At 35.8% G+C, this 24,576-nt stretch overlaps 2 protein-coding genes and 1 long non-coding RNA gene across 4 annotated transcripts in view; 2 read left to right on the top strand and 1 right to left on the bottom strand.

Moving 5' to 3' along the window:
- The window catches only part of LOC127859808 (uncharacterized), a 436,037-nt gene that overhangs the window by 314,014 nt on the left and 97,447 nt on the right, over positions 1-24,576 (top strand). The gene's annotated exons all lie outside the window — the stretch shown is intronic.
- The window catches only part of LOC127859372 (uncharacterized), a 184,900-nt gene that overhangs the window by 109,401 nt on the left and 50,923 nt on the right, over positions 1-24,576 (top strand). The window lies entirely within an intron of this gene.
- LOC127859366 (uncharacterized) lies at positions 320-16,614 on the bottom strand. 2 transcript variants are annotated; one of them, XR_008039332.1, is made up of 7 exons: positions 15,016-16,614; positions 14,239-14,475; positions 10,692-10,805; positions 7,765-7,877; positions 7,061-7,192; positions 1,080-1,223; positions 320-589 (listed from the first exon to the last, which is right to left on the bottom strand). XR_008039332.1 is itself a non-coding variant. In XM_052396728.1 (7 exons), the coding sequence occupies exons 4-7, from the start codon at positions 7,765-7,767 to the stop codon at positions 366-368; spliced, it is 525 nt and encodes a 174-aa protein (XP_052252688.1). In that variant the 5' UTR covers positions 7,768-7,877; positions 10,692-10,805; positions 14,239-14,475; positions 15,016-16,614; the 3' UTR covers positions 320-365. The 2 variants fall into 2 exon arrangements, 1 of the variants encoding a protein (XP_052252688.1); XM_052396728.1 differs by having other exon boundaries at positions 7,743-7,877.

Genomic DNA, 24,576 nt, shown 5'->3' with positions numbered 1-24,576 from the left:
CTAATGTTTCATTATTATTGTCATGTTTCCAAAAATATTTGAGTTTACCTTAGTTTCAATGATAATTTATAACTCGACGGATTTAGACTATGAATGTACATAACGTAAATTAGCGGTAAACTACTTTTGACTGAGCTCCGCAGGTTGAATGATACAAACATTGGATTCGTATCAGCTTCTTGCCCGTGAGGCCGTCAAGCGCTGCTAAGAGCATGCCATACTAGTGTATTTTAAAAGACAAGACTTCGTCAGTCATACAATAAAGACGCTATGGCTAAATTTCAGAAGTTTTAGCTTTTTGAATGGCTTAACACGCTGCTATTCCAATCGTGTTTAAAGTACATTTTTAGCTCTCGCATCAAATATCACAGCAATTTATTCAGTACTCCTTGTTGAACTCCTTGTTTTACCAGGAGTCTTTCTGCGGTTCTGACAACATCTTCTACACTCGCCCGCCGTTCGACGTCGAAGATGTACAGAAGCATTTCCTTGTGGAAGGTCTGGTTACGAGGCGTTCGATGGTATTCTCCTTCTTTCGTTTTGAACGTGCAGGCCATGTCAGTATCGGTGACGGCGTGGCCCAGAAAATCTGTCAATTGAAACTGTACATTTAAATTTTAATTGCATTATAGAGTTGAATACTTTGTTTGTTGAATATTTTATTTGTAGGTTAATAAGATATTTATGTCTATCTTGTCAACATCGTTTGTCAAGACAACGAATGTGTAATACATTGATTTCGTCACGAAGTGTGATTAACTTGCTCATAGTTATATTCTCTGATATATTAGTGTTGGATAAGAGAAAGTTTCTTAAGCGAGACATAGGCAAGCAAAAATATAACTCTTTAAAAGTGGTTAATGTTTTCTTGTCTGGCAACGAAACGTATGTATATACGAAACAAAATTGTTATTACATTTACATTTATTAAATCATTCTTGCAATGGTTTGTCCTTTATTTGGAAGCTGATATCACGGATGTAACTTATTCAACGAAGAAGTGATAATGGATGAGACATGCTTGAAGGGTAAAGTAAAGTTTTGATTCAATGACTTTGTTTACATGGGCAATTACTTACGTGATAGAGCTCTTAGCTCTGCCACCGTATCAGAAACCAACCTCTCGTACCGAATCACGGCCACTGGACCTCGTGATCTGGTTAACGTGACGTTGATGACGCGTAAGTACCAGGACAGGCATGTACTAAACAGTTTATGAGAGGCTGAAATTGTAATAGAAATTCTTTATTTTGATGTTGAAAGGTTGTTGTGCATTTTTATATCAATGAGTGTATTTGTTACAGTTCATTCAAGATAACAAAACGTTGATGACAGCAAGCAATTGTTTTCAAGTGTCAGAACATGCAAATAGAGTCCCGCGTAAACTAGATTTCCGGTAAGAACGGCTTCCTTAAAACAAAAACAATAATCAATAAAAGCGTAGAGTTTCGTCCCTGATTAAAATGTATCAAGCCTGTCTAAGCAATTTTGCTTACGTCCGCAAATACCGTTATTGTATTCAACGCATTCGAGCATAGATAATTGCATTAAAACACATTCGTGGATCTTTTTTTTCTTTGATTTCGTTTGTTGACCGATCTACGAATGCAACACAATCACATCGGACAATTACCGATGCATACACCTCATGATCAGATATGCACGCATAAAAGTGTTCACGGAAATGTCATGAAAAAACAACAACAGGAAATGTCATTCCGACAAATAATCAAAGTACTGAAAGTACTGGTGGGGCGAATTTGCTGAATTCATGTGGTCTTAAAAACACTATACACCGTGATGCCAACCAATCACGTGTGTTGCAGGTGGAATTAAGGAAGGGTGACAGGCTATTAACATAATATATATGAGTTAGCTATTGGGGTTAAAAGTAAATGCTCCTTTTTAAAACAAGTCATTGTCGCACGTGCCAATTCATAACTGCGAAACGTCATATAGATTCAATTATTATTCATTTATATATTAAATTAATTTATTTGCTGGATTTTAAGTCACACCGACACAGTGTAGGTTAAAAAGCGACTTTATGGGAACAAACAAATAAATGTTGATAATGTTCTACTGTTAGGAAGGACATATACGAGATTGTTTTGATTACTTGGAAACATTAACGCAAAGTAATTAGCTTCTGTGAAAGTGACAACCACAAGATGTATTTCGTGTGTAGGGAAAAAGTTCAAAACTGGCCTGAAAAGCATGGGCGTATTGTCATATAACAAGCAAATTCGTTGAATTGATAACCCCCGCCAATATGCTTCTGGGCACAAAAGTGTTATATTTGACACTCAAAAAAGCATTTTTTCAAGATACAAAGGGCCATAACTCCGTTATTAACAGATGGTGTACAATGCCATTTGGCGTGCATCATCCTCTTATCCATATATATATCTATATATACTCATACCAAGTTTCAATTAAATCCGCCAAACACTTGCAAGAAATGGCTCCGGACGGACGGAAAGACAGACAGAAAGACGTACCGACGAACAACGCCAAGACAATAAAAACTTTGTAGCGCACAGAACATTGAGATGTTTACTTTGACAGTCAAAAACACGGTGCCTAACCAATACGGATAATATCGGGAACATTTGAACGTTTCCGGATAATGCCCGAAACGGCACCGGATCATATCAGAAATATATTGACTGTTTTGAGGTTTGTTCTTTTATTTCAATATTCTCTTTTTTACGTTAACATTTTTCACCAAACCAATATTCCACGGATCAACTAAGACATTCATTCAGTAAATTGTATACTCGTGCTCAGTTACAAAAACGAAAGTATGCAGTGGGTACATATATTGTCCAACAGTTTATGCACAAAACATGTGGAAACGGAAGTAAAATGCAGATATTGGTCCATGTTAACAATGAAATTCAAATTTTGGAGCTAGTTTTCTGATCAAAAAGGGCAGCATAATGATTGTTAAATCATTGCCATGATGAGTGACGGTTTAGTTTGTAGACAAAACATCTATTTTATGTGTCGATTGCTGGCACCGGATAATGCATGAAGTAGGCACCGGATAATAGCCGAGACTAATGAATTTAAGTACATGTATAGCACGTTTAAAGAATGTATTGGACTCTGCTGTTATGGTAATCATTTTTAGCATTTCTTGATTTTATATTGTTAAATAAATGGGTCTGTTACTTCTCGTCCCTCAGCCATGACCACTGTCTTAACGCATGAAAGATGTCTTGACCCTTCACTGAAAATGGTTATTAAACTAGGCACATACTTACACATGGTATTAGTTCTTTAAAAATCTGATGTAGAACGCGTGCTTTTGTTGAACGACCGATTCAGCAATACTATTTATAAGATATAAGAACCCGTTGATTGTTTAAATATAAAATTTATATACACGATTCGATAACAATTTGAAAAAGAAAGTTTTTAGACCAGTTCAGCAGTGTTAATTGTAAAATATGGTTGTTGTATAATTAGTATTTTTAAACCATTTTTGTTTACTTTTGCGTGATTATTATTCTAATTGATTATAAATATAATATTAGGGGAAATAAGTTGTGTGTAACCTACGGTTTAGATTTAGAGATACTTCCCCAATCGTGATACTTCCCTTGTTTACAATAGCGCTCTTCAAATGCACATAGAGTTAAGTATTTGTCGTTTTTGGATTAATTCATTACCAACATTTATATCTAGAATCTCTATTATTTGTACACGATGCATATTTAACATGCAAACGTTTTCATTTCATAATTCACTCATTACTGTATTCTTTTTGTTTCAGACTTCAGTGCCCTAACATCTGACTTTGAAGTTCGAGATAGAATATGGTAAGTTTAGTCTCAGTTGATAAGTTAATTAAATGGACATATGGCTACTGTTCGATATTTCTTGGATTGGATATAGCAGTGTACTGAGTAATTGTACAATTTCTGAGTATCATTAACTTTAAACTTTATTGGAACATTTTATCCTGCTTTGATTAACTGCTATGCCCATGGTAAGTGTAAAGTAATCACGGAGGAAAAGTGTGCCAGTTGATGGGCTCAAACCCATGACGCCGAAACACTAGCACATGTCAATTGCTGTAATCATGAATTTATTTCAGAATGTCACGACCGACCGATGTTTTATCGGGTTTGAAACAGCCGAGACTGAAGAGAAGCAGGAGAGTTGTGTGTTTTTATCTGTAACTGTTCCCCCTAGTAATGAAGACAGATACACTGTTGAGTCTGGAGTGGATAATTTATTGTTTGAGGTAGACTGCAACAATCATGAAGATGAAAAAAGCCACCGAGCAACCATTAGATAGCTGTTTACATGTAGAATTTTCAGTTGAAATTGCTTTCGACAATAATAATTATATGAGTTCAAAATATGTTACAACAATAATAGGACAAAAACTTGCTTTAAACGATATTTAGTAAGCCACATATTTGGAAGATATTTGTTTTAGCTTGTAAAACAATTTTTGCATTAAAATTTAAGGTTTGTTGTAGATACCAAAAAACATGATTATAATTTTTGTTGTGTATTGTTATTGTCTATAGATTTTGTTGAAGTCTGTCAAGGCCAATGTTACTGAAATTATAGAGATTTACCGGTAGTTCATAATGTTTGGAAATATGTAATATGTAATTGATAACTAGTATGTGCATGTGGGTAGACCGAATCATTTATCACTCTTATGAAAATAGTGAAGCTGTGCCGACAGTGGTATACAGTGTACTACTTATTGGAATCCTGTATGTGTCGAGTTTCATAATTATTTTCTTATTACTGTTAGAAGACAGTGTTCATATCAATTAAAATATATATCAAGATAAATAGATAATATTATCTTGTCATGTTTACAATTTACATAATTGTTACCATTTCAGACATTTTTAAAGTTAAATGACATAATTTTAAATTTAATGTTATGAACTCTGAAATATTTTAATGAAAGCGTATTCAATTCTCTATATATTTAAATAATTTTAGAACATATTTGAAACAAAGATTTGAAAAAAAAAAAGAGGTTCACTACGTGGCAAAAGTCTATGATTTGAGGTAAAGTTTAACATTATGGAATTTGATTTGTACAAAAAAAAATGAAATTTTGTAGTTATACGTTTAAACTTGTCTGTCTATTACTTTAAAAGACACATTCTTGAAGTGTTTGTAAAGTAATGATTTTTTGGTATAAACCATGCAAGCATGAATGAACCAAACAATTTGTACTGAATAAAATTGTTTATTACAGTGGCAAACATACATGTAGTTCGTTCTATTCCGTGTTGAACAGTTTGGTCTCCTAATTTGGTAGTTGCAGGTTCGAACACTGACTCAACCTAATTAAGTTAGCTTCAATGTCTCTTTTTAGGTTAACAGAATAAAATGTACACTGTCCTATTGTCCTGCAATGGTATGCTTAGACGAGTGGTTAGCGGCAGAATCTGCGAGTCATCACATTTGTGGTGGCAGCGTATTGGCAAACAGCCCCTTGCGACTTCATTCGGTTCACTTATATAGGACCGTATAGATTTTCGTTTTCTCTTTCCACGCTTCGAAAGTGAATCAAATGCATGATTTCTAAAAACAAAGAAATACAAACCCAAACAAATTACATTAATGCAGCCATCTCCTAAAAATCAAAGTAAAATGTAAATAAATCTAGAGGTTAATTGGAATTTAAATATACGACAGGTGGTATTAGTGAAATGATATTTCATGGGTGCTTTAATGTCTATTACGCATTACCTGGAAGTTAAGTTCATAAGCTTTACTTACAAGAAATAATACGCGTAACAATATCTGCGTTTAATGATTACTGTACGAATTTTGTCTCCCACAATCTAGAAACCTATATACGCATGTCGTTATGAACATATTTCAGTTACAAGCAATTGGCTGGAAATTGCAGCCATACCGGTAGTTCAAAATTCGTCACCAACTTCAAGTACTATATTAAACGTTGAACATACGATGTGAACATGTTGTTTATAAAACATGCTGAAAAGCACGTAATAATATGTACATGTATCAATCGATTTCGGGTATTATACAGTGCTGTGTTTCCGGGCTTTATCCGGTGCCAGTATTTTGTGGTTTCGTGTGTTATCCGGTGCCCATGAAATCAATATGCGACCCTTTTAAAACGCAAATACTCACGTTTTTCAAGTTGCCAGTAATTTCCTACAATTTCATTATAATTCTGAATTATTATAACAACAATGCTAAGTACTAATATTATATGTTTTTTTCTCTCCACTTACAAAAAGCAAGTATTTTTAACTCTTTCATGACTATGAGGTAGGTATGACTCATTTGTTTTCGTTCGTTTTGATATAATGTTTTATCTACATAACGAATGTTGAAGTAAACCATAAGCTGAAATACCTTAATGTTCTGTCGGCAATAGTATTAGGCATTTTAACGCGGTTTTGTGGCCAATTTCGCTTCCAATACTAGGCGCATCCTGCAATTTACCTTGTTTATTTTCCGATAGGATCAGTTGCCGTTTCGCGTATTATCCGGAATAATACAAATGTTTCCAGCATTATCCGTATTGGTTAGGCACCGTGAAAAATGTAGCGCGTGGTAATTAAATTGTGCCGCCCATATCGCGAACGCGTTTGATTTCATACAACGAAAGAACATAAATGCGCTGTATCGGTTAATTGAAGATAGTTCAGTATTGAACCGATATTTCGTCGATGTATACACCTTCCATGAGGACTGCGTGTTACTCGGGTGCTAATACCACAGTGAAAAGACGTTGCCATGGATGGAACACGCTCATCGGAGCTATTTTGTTTGCGAATGCAGAGTCTGGATATGCAAAGTGGTTCATTGCAGTAACGGACTACATTTGTCGGAGTACGTATAATATGTTACCTATATTGCAGAAGGCAATCGCCCCAAAAATGATTTAATTACACTAGATTTAACACTATGTGCATTTAACGCTGGTTAACGAGCAACAAATCCTTACTCTGAAAAGGATAAACTAGATAATCGTGTTAAAAGACTAAAGTAATGTAAAACCCTATACAAAAACCAAACGAATATACTTATGCACCTTTTAGTACATCCTCCTTGTCGGTTACGCGGGTATGAGACCCAGTGGCCGCCCATGTAAAGTAGGACAGCATGGCATCGAGCGGGTCTCGAATGAGAAGTATGGTCCGGTCGAACCGGTCAATATCGCTGGCTGCAATTGAGTATTAGAAGAGTCCGGCCAAGTCGGTAAATGTCGTCCACTGCTTTTTGGTAATCGTAAATACATGTAAACTTTGCAACAAGTATTGTTATTGCGTGAACTTCGTAAATCATAAATAGTATGGTGTCGTCTAATCGGTATACATGTAGCTCTCTTCTGTAAAAGCAGTACCATTTAGTTCCACAATGAATGCGTGTTTGCCTTTATATGCATGTTTTGTTGATATTGAAGTGCAAAACTCATTAAAAAAAACATTGTATTTGATGAAAAAGCTTACAATTTAATGAAATGTAATATATGTACTATACTTGCGTCGCGTTCTGAGAAAACGTGGTTAAATGCATGTGCGTTAAGTATCGCCTCAGATGACCCTGTGCAATCCGTCTTAACTTGTATTTCGTCAAGAACAGTCTTCCTTAAAACGAAACAAATACAAATGGAAAGTTTCTTCCCTGATTGGCCTATACGGACGGCACAGGCTAATCTTGGACGAAACTTTACACGCATGCATTTAACCCCTGTTTCTCATAGCACGTCTCACTTTCAAAACACATGGACGATACCATTGAATAGATGCGACTTTACGACCAGGACCTCGCTCCAGTTACCGTGACACTCGAAGGGGAACCGTTGCGACTCAGAGTCCCGTCACAATAGACGCTAGCTGTCCCGATTCCTGAAAATCAGGTTTCACGCCATATAAACCATTTATCTGGTCCCGTATGAACAAGACTATTGTTAGTCTTATAATAAAGACCCCTATGCAGAGGCGAGATTCTTATATGGCGGAGTCTCTCTGTAGGTCCGAAAGGGGCCTAAATGACAACACGAAAGAACGACCATTGTCCATATTGACGTATTGGTGCTCGTACTAATATTTCTGTTGTTTTTTGTCACGTTGTTTACCAACACGACAGACATTCTAATCAGAGGCATGAACACGCTTATATTATAGACGCAAGACCGAGTAATTTGTGTACAGTGTTGCTGCAATGCCTCGTTCAAACATGGCGTATTGGCGCATATTCTTTTTTCACTTGGGTGTGTAAGAGGGGTTAAAAGTGGCGAAAGCTAGGACACACTAAAACAACAAGTACCTTAGTTTTTCGTATCGGTTCGGTTTTCACTTTGGAATGGTATAGCTGAAATTAGCCACAATCATAATCGCCAGCAAACTATGCACTACACATTACACATCCCGACCCTCCCTATAATAAATACACGTAGTTGACTATCCTACCATTGCCATCTCTGCACTAAAATTATATTAATCAACTCATAGTCCAAACATAATGCATATTTCCCATTACATTATGCCATACATTCCATGCATATGATATAACATACTTCAGTTGTTATAAATATTGCATTCTTAGTCCAATATTCCATGTTTTGTTCGGTTATGCATTCGAAATGTAATGCCGTAATCAGAGACACATTTCAACCAACGTAGTTTACGTATTCCGAAGACATGCACCCCCCACAATCACAGTCACCACACCGCTTAATTTGTTTCCTAGACAATCGCTGCATTCTTTGAAATTTTTCTGGTTTTCTTTAATGATAGTATGTTTCTTTTCCGTTGACAATGCGTTCCTTTAGTGTCTGCAAAACTTTCACGTATGCGCACTCCAGTGTGACGGAGGTATTTAGGAAGTCCAAAACTTGTGCAATATTGCGGACATTTAAAAGTACTCTATACTATAAACCCCGATTCAAACGCAGTCATGCATATCAACATATATGAATATATAGATGCTCAGAACGTTTAAAGGGACTGTCAACTACGAATGACGAAAAAAGAAAAGTTCTAAAATACCGTATTTTTGTACAATTATTAGTTTATATTGATTAAAATTTCACGACTGGTATATTACATTACTTCAAAAAAGTTCATATTTTCAGTATATTTGATAATAAAATTTCGCGATGTGAAATCGAAAGTACATCGCGAAAATAGGTGAAATAACGATATACACACTATAGATAACGCAAGTAAATTGATCATTTTATATATAAAATATATACAATTCACTACGAATGCACAATTTGCATTCTTGGGTTTACCACGTGACGATGATGATCAATCTACTGGCGTTATTTATAGTTAACTGGTAGTTACCTGGTATACATACACAGTAAAATGTATTACCGAATATACTAAAAATATGAAAACTAAACAACTTTTTTCAAGTAATGTAATATACCAGTCGTGATATTTAAATCAATATAAACTAATTGTAAAAAATATGGTATTTTACAACTTTTTTTCTTCTTCGTCGTGGTTGACCGTTCCTTTAACAACAATATTTAGTTTTTAAACAGACTTAAATGTCTAAAGTGTTATCAATGAACAATGTGAAGTGGAATAGTATAGCGCGATTATACGATTTTTTAATATGCGTTAAATTGTAATATATTGATAAAATATGTTACAATAACACAAAAAGGCAAGAAAAATTATACATTGAAGACGCATTTCACAAAATGCAAATTAGCGCCCCGAGACGAGTGTGACGAAGATATTGCGTACATATTTTCCTACAATAACCGACGAATTCGTCTTTTTAGTAAGTGTTCGATTTCAGAATTAAATATCTGGCTTATTCGCTTTTTCGACACATGTTCTTCTTTACTTTCACTTTAATTTATATTGAAATATATGTTTAATTGAGTTTTTTTTTATACATTTTATATAAAATAATTAATATTTGACAAAATCGTATAATCTCGCTTTAAACATAATTGAAATTTTCAAATTGATTTCAAGTCGATAAAACTATTTTTTTAAAGTCCGAGACCGTGCTTATCAGGGAAAAACTTTTTTCTTTAATCGTTTTTTTTTCGTTTTAAGGAAGTCTTCTTAGCTAAAATCCATTGTATTTCGGAACGTTTCGTCCCTGATTAGCCTGTAAAGACTGCATATGTTAATACATTTGTCTACACTTTATGCACATGAATGCATATGTTAATACATTTGTCTACACTTTATGCATAAAGCCCAGTTTCCCACAACGCGGCTCAAATATAGGCTAGGCCTCATAACTTGTGCGGGAGTTGATTATGCATTGATTTCTCTCAAAGCCACTGATTTAAGAACGACTGTAGTTTGCAGTTATTTACATTAAGATTGATTATTTACACATATTGCATGCTAACCCATTTATGCCTAGCGTCTAGAAAAAAGGCCTTGGCAAACAGCGTAGACCCAGATGAGACGCCGCAGAATGCGGCGTCTCATGAGGGTTTGCGCTGTTTGCTTAAAGAAATTTCTGTAAGAAAGATATTTTAAATATAGAAATAAATATACTAGACATCCCTTATTTTGGAAATAAATTGATCCAATTTAGAAAGATGGGAGAGTCCACTATCCATAAATGTGTTAATGGCAAAGATCGCCTAATGTAGCGCAACTATTGTGAAATGGTTCAATACTTAAATGAAAACAGACAACACAGCGATATATACGAACATAGAAGAAAGTGTTCACCTGTTAACTGCTGCAGCAGGTGGCGCACCCAAGTGTTTCCGGAACCAGGAAAGCTGACGAGGCCCCCGACCGGCAGTGGCTTTTGTGACAACAACACGTCACGTGCACGACAATCTATATTCGGAAACAGCGTCTTAAGTTACTTGATCTTAAATGTTGCATTCCGATCTAAGCTAGTTGTCAATTGCCCGACGCGATCAATTGTTAAACTATAAGTTTGAGTTGAAGAAGTTCCGAATATAAGACTATTGTTAAAATACATAGTAGCAAGAAAACTAACAATACAAATTTTCTTATTTTTCTTACTGGAAGTTTATCCGATAACATCTGCGCTGTTTTATAATACTCGTGCAAATATTAAATACATTGCCATGTTTTAACTATTTAATTATTTAGCTTAACTTAAATCCTTTAAAGTCATCCTGTTAACAACTTCGGTGTATTGATTATGAGAATAGTTGTCCCACGACAAAACACAATGCTTATCAGATAGACATATAGACAATCGGATATCGCGCTTTATTATTCTAACAGGACTACACACTGTGATGATTTTGATAGTAGATTTGACGGTCGTTTTGTCTGCTGTAATTTGTGTGTTATACATGTGTTGCACATGGGGTACGACCATATTTTCAAATATAATTAATGGCTTCACGATTGATCAACCCGCCAGTGTATAATCGCTCATTATTTTAATCAAATGCTTCAAATATTGTTAAAAAATATTGTTAATCAGAAAGGTAAATGTAAAAAGGATTAATAAATGCGAACACATATCAACAATATTCAAATACTATTTGCACATGAACTCGATGAAAGCATACCAGCAAGACAATGCTCTAGAAGTTGAAGGGTGTCTTGCATACATGATTATCTGTAGTAAATGATCCTAATGAACACCACATTAAAGTTGATATATTTAGCCGTTGTTTGCGGAATTAAAATATTAAAAGAGTTTCGATAGAATTTCGATTTAGTGTTTCGCATAACATTTGTGCAGCTTGTGAGTTTAATTATAAATTACAAACATGTTATATCGAATGAAATGTGATGTTTTAAATAGATCGTATTTACACAAAACACATGCTTAATGCTGAAGAAAGCTCTCCGTTGCGAACAATTCTAACTTGCGAGCACACATATCTTTAAGTAAAGAGATACATCGGCTGTTTGAAGGTAATTCAAAGCATGCCTTGTCGTTACAATAACGCGATATGAAAGATATTTGTTATCATATGGGTGAAGTCCCATTCTCATAACGCAGTTAGGGGACACGAATTAGACAATCATGTTTTTGGCGTCATAATATCTATTGGTATCCATTTTGGCTTTATTTCGAACATCCGGAAAATCATACAAGTATTACGCAAACGGTGTTTACAGTAAAATCAAATTTGCGTGAAAATAAACTGACGCAAATACGAACGTTCACATAACACGGTTGTGATGCATAGGTAAGTTGATCAACGGAATTGAAATTCAATCTTTGATTGAGTCAGCGATCAACTTGATTGATACATAGCCGTTGACATATTTGTTATATTTAACTAGGTGTGCACATTTTGGTGGATGATACATTGAAATAGTCATAATGGGGATAATAAATACGGAGGAACAGAAAACTTGCCTCGTTGTTTCTGGCGTTTGTTGCCTGTGGCATGATGTACGTCAAGCTGATACATAAATACGATTTGTTTCGAGAAAACGGTAAGTGTTTATGCCGTGTTTCAATTTGTTTCGAGATAACGGAAAGTGTTTATGACGAGTTTCAATTTGTTTCTATTTACCGGAAAGTGTTTATGCCGAGTTTCAATTCGTTTCGAGATAACGACAAGTGTTTATGACGAGTTTGTTTCAAGATAACGGTAAGTGTATATGCCGAATTTCAATTTTCTATTTTTCACAGATAAAATTTCAAAAAAATACGGTCGCCTTGTTTAAATGTTTACGTTTCAACACTTTGATTAGGATTATGAAATAATAAACAGGGTTTTCCCATCTCTATTTGACATTACTTCTGTTGTTGTGTGTTGATTTGAAGTTAATTTAGCGCACGTGAACGAAAGTAGCACACATTACACACCTTATAATGGAAACGAAATAATTTTTCTAATGTGCATGAAAACCTGCACTCACATTTTTGATCAAGCAACGGCATATTTATTCATCGTCTTTGATACAAATGTACCCAACCGGTAATGCAAATGTCAAAAGTAACTTCGTTTATTCATGATTTAATCACCATTTGTTTAAAATCCAAAAATCGGCCTTATTGAATTCGCTCTGATCTGAGAAATCGTTTTTATGCAGTCAGCTTGCATTCTGATTTTTTACGAACATGATATTCAATACACAATGATCCTCGTTTATCTATTAAGACAAAAACATGTTTTATAATCACTTTGCTAGGGCTATCCATAGACATAATTCGTTTGTAAATTGCGTGTGTTGTTTAATAGTTCTTCTTTGTTTTGAAATGCGCGGAAGTGGAAATCACGTAAAATTGGCGCTCACGTGACCTAATGCGTGCATACGTCACAGGTTAATAATAGTGAGGATTACATGTTTAGGTTTCGTATTGGTTATGCTTTTGGCATTTTTGGCACATTTTTTGCCAACATAAGTATGGAAGAGTTAAACTTTACAGTGTTTCTGACGAATACCGACCAATTCTGCTCAGTTGAGATAACTGAATTGTTGTGAGCAATATCAACTCGGGCGGCTTTCTTATAAAAAATAAGTCTTTAACTACAATAGTTCTTTTTAGATCGATGCATTTAGACATAATAGTTCATTACCATGTTATTTTAATAAAAATAAGCACATCTTGGAGGCCGTTCCGATAAAAAAAAACTGTATTATAATTTCAAACGAATATGAGTCCCGTTTAAATCAGAGCAGTGAACATTCAGCAAGAGAGCAAAGCTTACACAAGTATCAAGTGATATTACTGCACGAAATATAAGATCTACGACCAAAAATCTGACAAAATATAAATTAAGTGAAGAACTCGTTCATCCGCATGAGAAAGTATATAGACTAGAACATTGAAAAGCATAAAGATAGGATAAGTGTGTAGTATAAATCCAGAACAAATGTATAGTATACACATAGAGCAATTGTGTGGTAAACAGATATAGCAATTGTGTGGTATACATATAGAAGAATTGTGTAGTATAAAGGTTAGTGAATTGTCTAGTATAAAGATAGGATATTTATGTAATATAACGATAAGGAAATTATGTTGTGTAAAGAAAAGATAATTGTGTGGTATAAAGATTAGATAATAGTGGCAGACTCGATCAAAGATGACTCGCAGAATATTTATATTTCAATTATAGGTGTTGTAGTCACGAAGACTGACATTCTTTATCAAAAAGTACAAAAATAATGCTGTTTTAGCACACGACAACAATTACATCGAAAGAGTTGCAATTTTCAACATTGCAATCTTCGTGGCTCAATTGTTAATAGAAATATCTTCAAAAAGTTTCTAGGCGTTAATTCGGAACATAAGCGTTCAAATTACTCTATAATACCTTACCTTGTTTGATGACTTCATTTGTTTCTTTAATTCTATCGATGGGATTTAAGTATTTCAGTTTTCCAGACGGCTGTTGTTTTACTTTGACTGCCATTTGACTGATGTTAGAGTCTTTCTCGTCCAGTTGTTTTACTTTGACTGTCATTTGACCGATGTTCGAGTCTTTCTCATCCAGTTGTTTTACTTTGACTGCCATTTGGCCCATGTAAGAGTCTTTCTCGTCCAGTTGAGGTTCGTCTGAAGTAAATGGTTGTGTATTTAAATTACATTCAATGCCAGTGTCTGTGGATACACATAAGAAAGCAAACTTAGATTGTCTGCTTCCCTAACGTTGAAGGTAAAGATGACATGTTTGGGTCAAAACAACACATCGGGAACATTTGACACAAAGAGTGCCAGCACTTATCAACGCATGTGTTATAGTGTATCTCATATGATTGATTTATTTGAAGGATTTTGTTTTGTTTTAAAATATTCACTGAATAGAATTTTAGGCATTGGTGCGACAATAATAAGTATGCGCTTGATAAATATAACAGTACGTCAAAGATATATCTTTCCAACGTCTTAACTGGCGTCACCTATAAAAGATTAGTCGTTGAACGGCTGATTGTTTTTTGTTAGCGTCAGGGTAAATAATTGTTGCCAGACAATCAATGGCAAGTTTATAAACGATAAGAAAATATTTTTCAATCTGTGAAACATGTAAAGTTTTAAATATATTTATATACCGGGGTATGGCAGAGAAGAAAACGACATACTATTTAAATAACTCACCGCCAAGGATTCTGAATACATGCAACACCAGTAACAATGCGGTGACAGCTACGCTAGAAAAGAGCACCATTCGCGTGGACGAACGACGTCCAATCAACTGGCCGCAACGTTTCATCTTCGCTGTAAGATCTCACAAACAATCCAGTACCTTAGTAAAAGCCCAGTCGATGTCAATACACTGCTAATGTCCTTACTACAAGTTTTGTTTACTTGTAAATTTTATCCTTTTTATTATTTTGTTTGGCAAATCTGTGCTATTTTCTTTCATATGTAAAAGCCGACAAAACATGAAGAACATCTGTCTCCAACACGTGCACGTGTTTATGGCCTGCTAGGCATCACTACATTAAACATTACATTTCTACCAATTAACTTAAAATTCAAACGTTTTGTTTTATCAGATGGTAACACATGTTAATCAGAAGGTAACACGTTTGAACGCTTCTGAATAGAAATTGTTAACATCATAATGTTTTATCCAAATTTTAACATGTTCGTATACTCTTCGTTTGGAATTGAAACTAAATGTTGAGTTAGGACGATATATGCCGATGTATTTTTACTGTACGTAATATGTTTCTGAATCAGAATTGAAACACCAAGAAATGTCATGGCATATTAACGACATCATAAAAGGTTCATGTTGACATAAAATTATATCTTTAAACTAATTAAATTAAACAATATTAACTTGACACGTGTTCTTATGATATAACTATAGCGATCTTGCGTCGTGATCTCGCGTTCGCACATCGGAATCTCGTATAAGCGTATCGTATGTAAAGAACATATTCGTTACTTTTTCTAGATAATGCGGTGACAGTTTTATCCTTGGATGAAGCAATTCTGTGGAAACCAATGCTATGAAGTAACAGCTTGCACTAAGGGGCCAGTAAAGTACGACATTGGAATATGGTGAGGAGGGTGTTAGCTTTATGACCCGTCTCGAAGCTAACTTTTAAAAAAATGGTTAGTTCTAATTACCATTCTGGAAAAACAACACAAGGTTACAGGTAATCTACTTGCTAACTCAGATACTCATTAGGTACAAACAACTTTTTACTGTAGTATGAAATAATGTTACATAAGTATTGCTGCGTTTACAAAAATATTTGAGTTGACCAACGTTTGAATGATTAAGCGTAACTAGACGGAGTTATCATATGAATGTGCGTTACGTAGATTAGCGGTCAACTACTTTTCACTGAGTTCCACATATTGAATGATACACACATTTGGTTCGAATCCATGCCGTCGTGCTCATGAGGCCGTCAAAGGCTGCTAAGAGAATACCATACAGATATGTTTTTAAAGACAAAACTTCGTCCGCCATACAATATATACCTTACTGAATGGCTAAATACGCTTCTATTCGAATCTTGTCTAAAGTACATTTTCAGCTTTCGCATCACACATCACAGCAACTTATTCGGTACGCATTGTTAAACGCCGTTCTATGAGTTTTTATCATAACTCGCCGTCGAAGATGTACCGAAGCATTTCCTTGTGTGAAGTCTGGTTACGAGGCGTTCGATGGTATACCCCTTCTTTCGTGTTGAACGTGCAGGCCATGTCAGTATCGGTGACGGCGTGGCCCAGAAAATCTGTCAATTGAAACTGTACATTTAAATTTTTATTGCATTATAGACTTGAATATTTTATTTGTTGAATATTTTATTTGTAGGTTAACACGCATTTTATATATATCTTGTCGAAATCATTTGTCATAACAACAAATTGGTAATACATGGATTTTGTCACGAAATGAGATTAACTTGCTGATAGTTATATTTGATGTTATGTAAGTGTTGGATACGAGAAAGTTTCTTAAGCGAGACATAGGCAAGCGAAAATATAACTGTTTACAAGTGGTGAATGTTTTCTTGACCGGCAAATAAACGTATGCATACACGAAACTAAATTGATATTACATTTATATTTATTTAATTAGTCTTGCAATGGATTTTCCTCTATTTGGAAGCTGATATCACGGATGTTATATATTCATTAAAGAAGTGATAATGGATGAGACATGCTTGAAAAGTAAAGTAAAGTTTTCATTCAATGACTTTGTCGACATGGGCTACGTGACCTGGTTAACGTGACGTTGATGACACGTAAGTACCATGTTAGTCATGTACTAAAAAGTTTATGAGAGGCTGAAATTGTAATGGAAATTCATTATTTGGAATGTTGAAAGGTTAGTGTATAATTTTATAGCAATGATTTTATAAGTTACAGTTCAATAAAGAAAACAAACCGATGGCAGCAAGTAATTGTTTTTTAGTGTCAGAACATGCAAATCAGGGTCGATACTTCCCGCGTTAACTGGATTTTTGGTAAGAAGAGGCTTCCTTAAAACAAAAACAATAATCAATACAAGCCAGTGCAAGCAACTTTGCTTGAGTCCGCAAATACCGATACTGTATTCAACGTATTCAAGCATAGTCAATTACATTAGAATTGCATATCATCATAGATTATCCTCAGTGACAAAAGTAAATTCCTTTCCTTCCTGGGCCCATTAGGGCAACCTTTTTAGAGTCACAACGGCGTGGTTATTACGGTCATAAGGTAACGGCTTCGATCCCTTGATGTTCTCAAAAGAAACAAATAACTGGCTCTACCCCGGAAACAGACTAAATAGTCTTATTATATGCTTTCATATAATCAAGCTGAAATCAAAAGGCAATTCACAGACTTACGTGACTACCAGCACACAATAAAATTAGCATCCGATCTCTTTCACATCCGCTATGTTTCATTGGCATGAGCTGCAAATGATTATTCTGCAGGAAAGTGTGGTGCGTCATTGAAAACAATTGACCTCCCAATCCTTAGACTAGATTGAACACTATGTGCACTTGACGCTGGTAAGGACCAACCAATCCTTAGACTAGATTGAACAATATGTTCACTTAACGTTGGTTAACGACCAACCAATCCTGAGACTAGATTGAACACTGCGTGCACTTAACGCTTGTTAACGGTCAACCAATCCTTAGAGTAGATTGAACACTCTGTGCACTTAACGCAAGTTAACGACCAACCAATCCTGAGACTAGATTAAACACTCTGTTCACTTAACGCTTGTAAACGGTCAACCAATCCTTAGACTAGATTTAACACTATGTGCACTTAACGCAAGTTAACGGCCATCCAAGCCTTAGACTACATCAAACACTCTGTGTACTTTACGCAAGTTAACGACCAACCAATCCTTAGACTATATTAAACACTCTGTGCACTTAACGCTGGTTAACGACCAACCAATCCTTAGACTATATTAAACACTCTGTGCACTTAACGCAAGTTCACGACCAACCAATCCTTAGACTAGATTAAACAGTCTGTTCACTTAACGCTTGTTAACGGTCAACCAATCCTTAGACTAGATTTAACACTATGTGCACTTAACGCAGGTTAACAACCAACCAATCCTTGGACTAGATTAAACACTCTGTTCACTTAACACAAGTTAACGACCAACCAATCCTTAGACTAGATTAAACACTCTGTGTGCACTTAACGCAGGTTAACGACCAAACAATCCTTAGACTGGATTAAACACTCTGTGCACTTAACACTGGTTAACGACCAACCAATCCTTAGACTCGAAAGAACAGTATGTGCACTTAACGCTGGTGACGATCTACCAATTCTTAGACTAGATTTAACACTATGTTCACTTAACTCTGGTTAATGACCTACCAATTCTTAGACTAGATTAAACACTTTGTTCAATTAACGCTGGTTAACGACCTACCCATTCTTAGACTAGATTTAACACTATGTTCAATTTACGCTGGTGAACGACCTACCAATTCTTAGACTAGATTTAAAACTATATGTACTTAACGCTGGTTAACGACCTACCAATCCTTAGACTAGATTTAACACTATGTGCACTTAAGGCTGGTTAACGACCAACCAATCCTTAGACCATATTTAACACTATGTGCACTTAACGCTGGTTAACGACCAACCAATCCTTAGACTAGATGTAACACTATGTGCACTTAACGCTGGTTAACGACCAACCAATCCTTGGGCTAGATAAAACACTCTGTTCACTTAACGCAAGTTAACGACCAACCAATCCTTAGACTAGATTAAACACTCTGTGCACTTAACGCTGGTTTCGACCTACCAATTCTTAGACTAGATTTAACACTATGTTCACTTAACTCTGTTTAACGACCTACCAATTCTTAGACTAGATTTAACACTATGTGCACTTACCGCTAGTTAACGACCAACCAATCCTTAGACTAGATTTAACACTATGTGCACTTAAAGCAAGTTAACGACCTATTAATCCTTAGACAAGATGTAACACTATGTGCACTTAACGCTAGTTAACGACCAACCAATCCTTAGACAAGATGTAACACTATGTGCACTTAACGCTTGTTAACGACAAACCAATCCTTGGACTAGATTAAACACTCTGTGCACTTAACGCAAGTTAACGACCAACCAATCGTTAGAGTAGATTAAACACTCTGTGCACTTAAGGCTGGTTAACGACTAACCAATCCTTAGACTAGATTTAACACTATGTGCACTTAACGCTAGTTAACGACCAACCAATCTTTAGACTAGATTTAAAACTACTTGCACTTAACGCAAGTTAACGACTAACCAATCCTTAGACTAGATTGAACACTCTGTGCACTTAACGCTGGTTAACGACTAACCAATCCTTTGACTAGATTTAACACTCTTTGCACTTAACGCTAGTTAACGACAAACCAATCCTTGGACTAGATTAAACACTCTGTGCACTTAACGCAAGTTAACGACCAACCAATCCTTAGAGTAGATTAAACACTCTGTGCACTTAAGGCTGGTTAACGACTAACCAATCCTTAGACTAGATTTAACACTATGTGCACTTAACGCTAGTTAACGACCAACCAATCTTTAGACTAGATTTAAAACTACGTGCACTTAACGCAAGTTAACGACCAACCAATCCTTTAACTAAATTGAACACTCTGTGCACTTAACGCTGGTTAACGACCAACCAATCCTTAGAGTAGATTTAACACTATGTGCACTTAACGCTGGTTAAAGACCAACCAATCCTTAGACTAGATGTAACACTATGTGCACTTAACGCTAGTTAACGACCAACCAATCCTTGGACTTGATTAAACACTTTGTTCACTTAACGCATGTTAACGACCAACCAATCCTTAGACTAGATTAAACACTCTGTGCACTTAACGCTGGTTAACGACCAACCAATCCTTAGACTAGATTAAACGCTCTGTTCACTAAACGCTGGTTAACGACCAACCAATCCTTAGACTAGATGTAACACTATGTGCTCTTAACGCTGGTTAACGACCAACCAATCCTTGGACTAGATTAAACACTCTGTTCACTTTACGCAAGTTAACGACCAACCAATCCTTAGACTAGATTAAACACTCTGTTCACTTGACGCTGGTTAACGACTAACCAATCCTGAGACTAGACTTAACACTATGTGCACTAATCGCTAGTTAACGGCCAACCTATTCTTATTAGGAAAATGATGCATCTGATCAGACATACTAATCAGATGCATCGACGCATTATAATTATAGACGCATGAACGAGAAATTTGTGTACAGTGTTTCTACAATGCCTCGTTCAAACATGTCGTATATTGGCGCATGTTCATTCGTCGCTTGGGTGTGTAAGAGGGGTCAAAAGCGGCGAAAGCTCTGACACCAAAACAACAAGTACATTTAATTTTCGTATCGGTGCGTTTATCTGTAGTTCTGGCGTATTGTCGCGTTGGTGCCTTTCAAACCCACCATCACGCTGGCATTATATAGCTGAAATCAGCAAAAATAACAATCGCAATTAAACTATGCACTACACATTACAGATCCCGACCCTCTCTATAATTAATACGCGTAGTTGACAATCCTACCATAGTCATGTCTGCACTACACATTACAGGTCCCGACCCTCTCTATAATTAATTCGCCTAGTTGACAATCCTACTACAGCCATGTCTGCACTACACATTACAGATCCCGACCCTCTCTATAATTAATTCACGTGGTTGACAATCCTACCATGGTCATCCCCGTTCTATAATTATGTTTATCAACTCATAGTCCAAACATAATGCATATTGGATCACATTATCCAATACATTGCATGCAGATGATATAAAATAATTCAGTTGCTATAAATACTTTATTATGAGTCCTATATTCCATAATATGTCCTGCTGAGCATTCCATATATAACGTCGTAGCTAGAGGCACATTTCAACCAAGGTACCGCTATAAACGTTAACTAGATTAAAAATGACCTTCGGACATGTTTAACCAAGTATATATAAAAGAAAAGTTTAATGTCACGCTTGTTATCAACGAACAAAGTGAAGTTGGAATAGTAAACATAATTGAAATCTGCAATTTGAGTGATTGCAAATCCAAAAAAAAGTCCAACCGTGCTAATTAAGGTCAGTAATTCTCTAAAATCGTGATCAAGTCACGCCTAAGCTAAAATCCAGTTTAGCGTACAGTGTCGTCCCTGATTAGCATGTGCAGACTGCATATGCTAATATGGGACTGTACATTTTGCACATGCATAAAGTCCAGTTTTCCCAAAACGTGGCTAAAATACATACCAAGCCTAATAACGTGTGCGGGAGTTAATTATGCACTTATTTCTTTAAAAGCCCTTGGTTCAAAAACGACATGTAGTTGTCAGTTTCTGACATAAGATTATTTAGATATAGTGCATGTTAACCGCAAAGATCGCCTAATGTAGCCCTGGAACATTATTAGTGCAACTATTGTAAAATGGTTTAATACTTTCATGAAAACAGAAAAAACAGCGATGTAAATGAACATAGAAGAAAGTGTTTCCCTGTTAACTGCTGCAGCAGATGACGCACCCCTGTGTTTCCGGAAACAGAAAAACTGACGAGGCCCGTGACCGGAAGTGGCTTTTCATACAACAACACGTCACGTGCACGACAACCTATATCCGGAAACAGCGTCGTAATTTGCTTGATCTTTAATTTTAAATTCCGATCTAAGCTTGTTTTCGATAGCCCGACACGATTATTTTCAGTTGTTACGCTATTGTTATCAATTGTTAAACTATTAATTTTTATTGAAGATGTCCCGATGTATGAGACTGTTGTTATTATAAATAGTAATAAAAATACTAACACTACACATATTTCATTTTTTTTTTTGAAAGTTTATCCGAAAACAACTGCAGTGATTTATAATATTCGCGTTTCTCTTAAATGCATGGCCATGATTTAATTTGGATTTTATTATTAAGCTTAACTTCAAAATTGTAAAGTCATCCTGTTTACATCTGCGGTGTATTGATAATGACAATCAATGTCTCACGACAGAGCACAATGCTTATCAGATAGACATAGAGACATAGAGAACTAGAAATGGCGCGACAGAGGCCGACGCGTATCCCCTCGCCGCATGTTTGACCCAGGGGGCGCCCGAGGGTTGATAATGGGGCCATGCATAGTTGAGATTGACCGTATTTTCATAAGATATGTTCAGTATCAATTTGAAGTAAATCGGTGTAGAAATGAAGAATTTATAGTAAAAGGCAATTTTGGGTGGGCGTGGTCTATGTGCGCGAGGGCGCCCCAGGGTTTGTAATGGGGCCATGCATAGTTAAGATTGACCGTATTGTCATAAGAGATGTTCAGTTTCAATTTGAAGTAAATCGGTGAGGAAATCAAAAAGTTAATGTAAAATAACATAAAAAATGAGTAAAATTCTCTGACCTGGCCCCGCCCCAACCCCCATAACTTTTGACCCTGGGGTCAGATCAAAATTCCAAATAGTGCAGGGTCGCACATATGCTCATAGCTACCATAGCTACCATGTGTGTAAGTTTCAAGGTTCTAGTGCCTATAGTGTAGGAGGAGATAGTGGCCAGGACGGACGGACGGACGGCGTAGATAACCACAATATTCCCACGCTTTTCAAAAACCTGTTTTTCTGTTTATCATACCTCAACGTCCCCGATTTTGAAGAAATAATAAAACAATCGCTAAAAAGCTGCAGTTTTATCGGGAAAGAAAAAGACTTGTGTTGTTTGACATGTTAATAATGACGTCATGAGCACGTGCGTGTGCATTTTGTGTTTAAAATATATTACATCTTGGTATCAAATTGTTTGTTTTGTTGAATCATATTAGATTTTACTAAAAAAATTACTTAATAGTTGATTCATAATAATATGACCATCCTCGACACATGGCTGATATAAGAACTTCCTGTTGATCATGATATAAAAAATATATCAGGCAACGTTATATCAGGCAGAAACAAATATCGAGCTTAAAAACAATTACTCTAACAGGACTACACACTGTGATGATTCTGATAGTAGATTTGACGTTTGTTTTGTCTGCTGTAAAGTGTTAGTCTCATCTCAGTGATATTTTTTTAACCTGCGAGTCCTGCGTCCTGGACTCACAAAACCTCTGGGGATGCAAAAAATTGCATTATGTGAGTCCCAAAAATGCGTTTAAATTTCTCAAAAAATAAGGTACGGCCCGGTTTTTCAATATTTTGCGTCACGATTGATCAACCTGCAAGTTTATAATTGCCCAGCAATTCGTTATAGTCAAATGCGGCAATGATTGATAAAACATAAATCACATTTGTTAAAGAGGATCCAAATATGCGAGCGAAAATCAATAAGTTTAACCACGGACTCTAGATGATCAATATACGCTCCGTGTATTAACATACTATTCGCGCATGAAATAGATGCGAGCACACCAGCACGTGGTGTAGAAGTGGCAAAGTGTCTTTAATATGTGATTTTATGTAGTTTATACGTCACATTAAAGTTCAACTTGATATTTTCAGCCGTTGTTTGCGGAATTGAAATTTTAAAAGAGTTGGGATACAAATGCGATTGAGTTTTTAGCATAATATTTGCGCGCTTTATGAGTTTACTTATAAATTATAAACATGCTATATCAAATGGATGTGATGTTCTAAATAGATCGTGTTTACAAAACACACATCCTTAATGCTGAAGAAAGCTTTCCGTTGCAAACAAGTCTAACTTGTGAACATATCTTTAAAGTCACTATCACGCTCACCAATACATACGGCTACTGTATTATGCTATATAAAAACATTCGACAACAAGTAGTACCATACGATGGTTAATTGCAATAGGAAGACCCTAAAAACAAGTAACATTGATGTAAAAACGTTATATTACAAGCATTCGGCAAGTTTTAAGCATCTATATATCTGAATATCGTTCCACGATGTAATCTACGTTCGCTTTCGAGTCAGGATCGGATTCATTCGGGTTGCGTTTATTTGCATAATTTATACAAGCCATTTTCGCATTCGCTAAGTTCCAGTTACCCAGAATTCATTTTGATTTCACAGAATGATTATTCATGAGAGCTACGTCATGCTTCCGACGCTTACCGTATCCAATTTCGTGTTCGCGCCGTAAATGTTCGGATATTTCACGGGAGATATAAATGGAATTATTTGTGGCCACAAAAAATAAAAACGACATTGTGCATCT

Source organism: Dreissena polymorpha, chromosome 15 (genome assembly GCF_020536995.1).
Source record: "Dreissena polymorpha isolate Duluth1 chromosome 15, UMN_Dpol_1.0, whole genome shotgun sequence".
NCBI lineage: Eukaryota > Metazoa > Mollusca > Bivalvia > Myida > Dreissenidae > Dreissena > Dreissena polymorpha.
This window is presented reverse-complemented; position numbering and strand designations above follow the sequence as displayed.

What these genes read in the sequence shown, in the direction of transcription:
- LOC127859366 (XM_052396728.1), bottom strand. Translation starts at nt 7,767, where the DNA reads ATGGTATCGTCCATGTGTTTTGAAA. An exon ending in ATCGTCCATGTGTTTTGAAA is followed by an intron (nt 7,193 to 7,742) that starts GTGAGACGTGCT and finishes ACTCAATTGCAG; the next exon opens with CCAGCGATATTGACCGGTTC. An exon ending in AGAGCTAAGAGCTCTATCAC is followed by an intron (nt 590 to 1,079) that starts GTAAGTAATTGC and finishes TTCAATTGACAG; the next exon opens with ATTTTCTGGGCCACGCCGTC.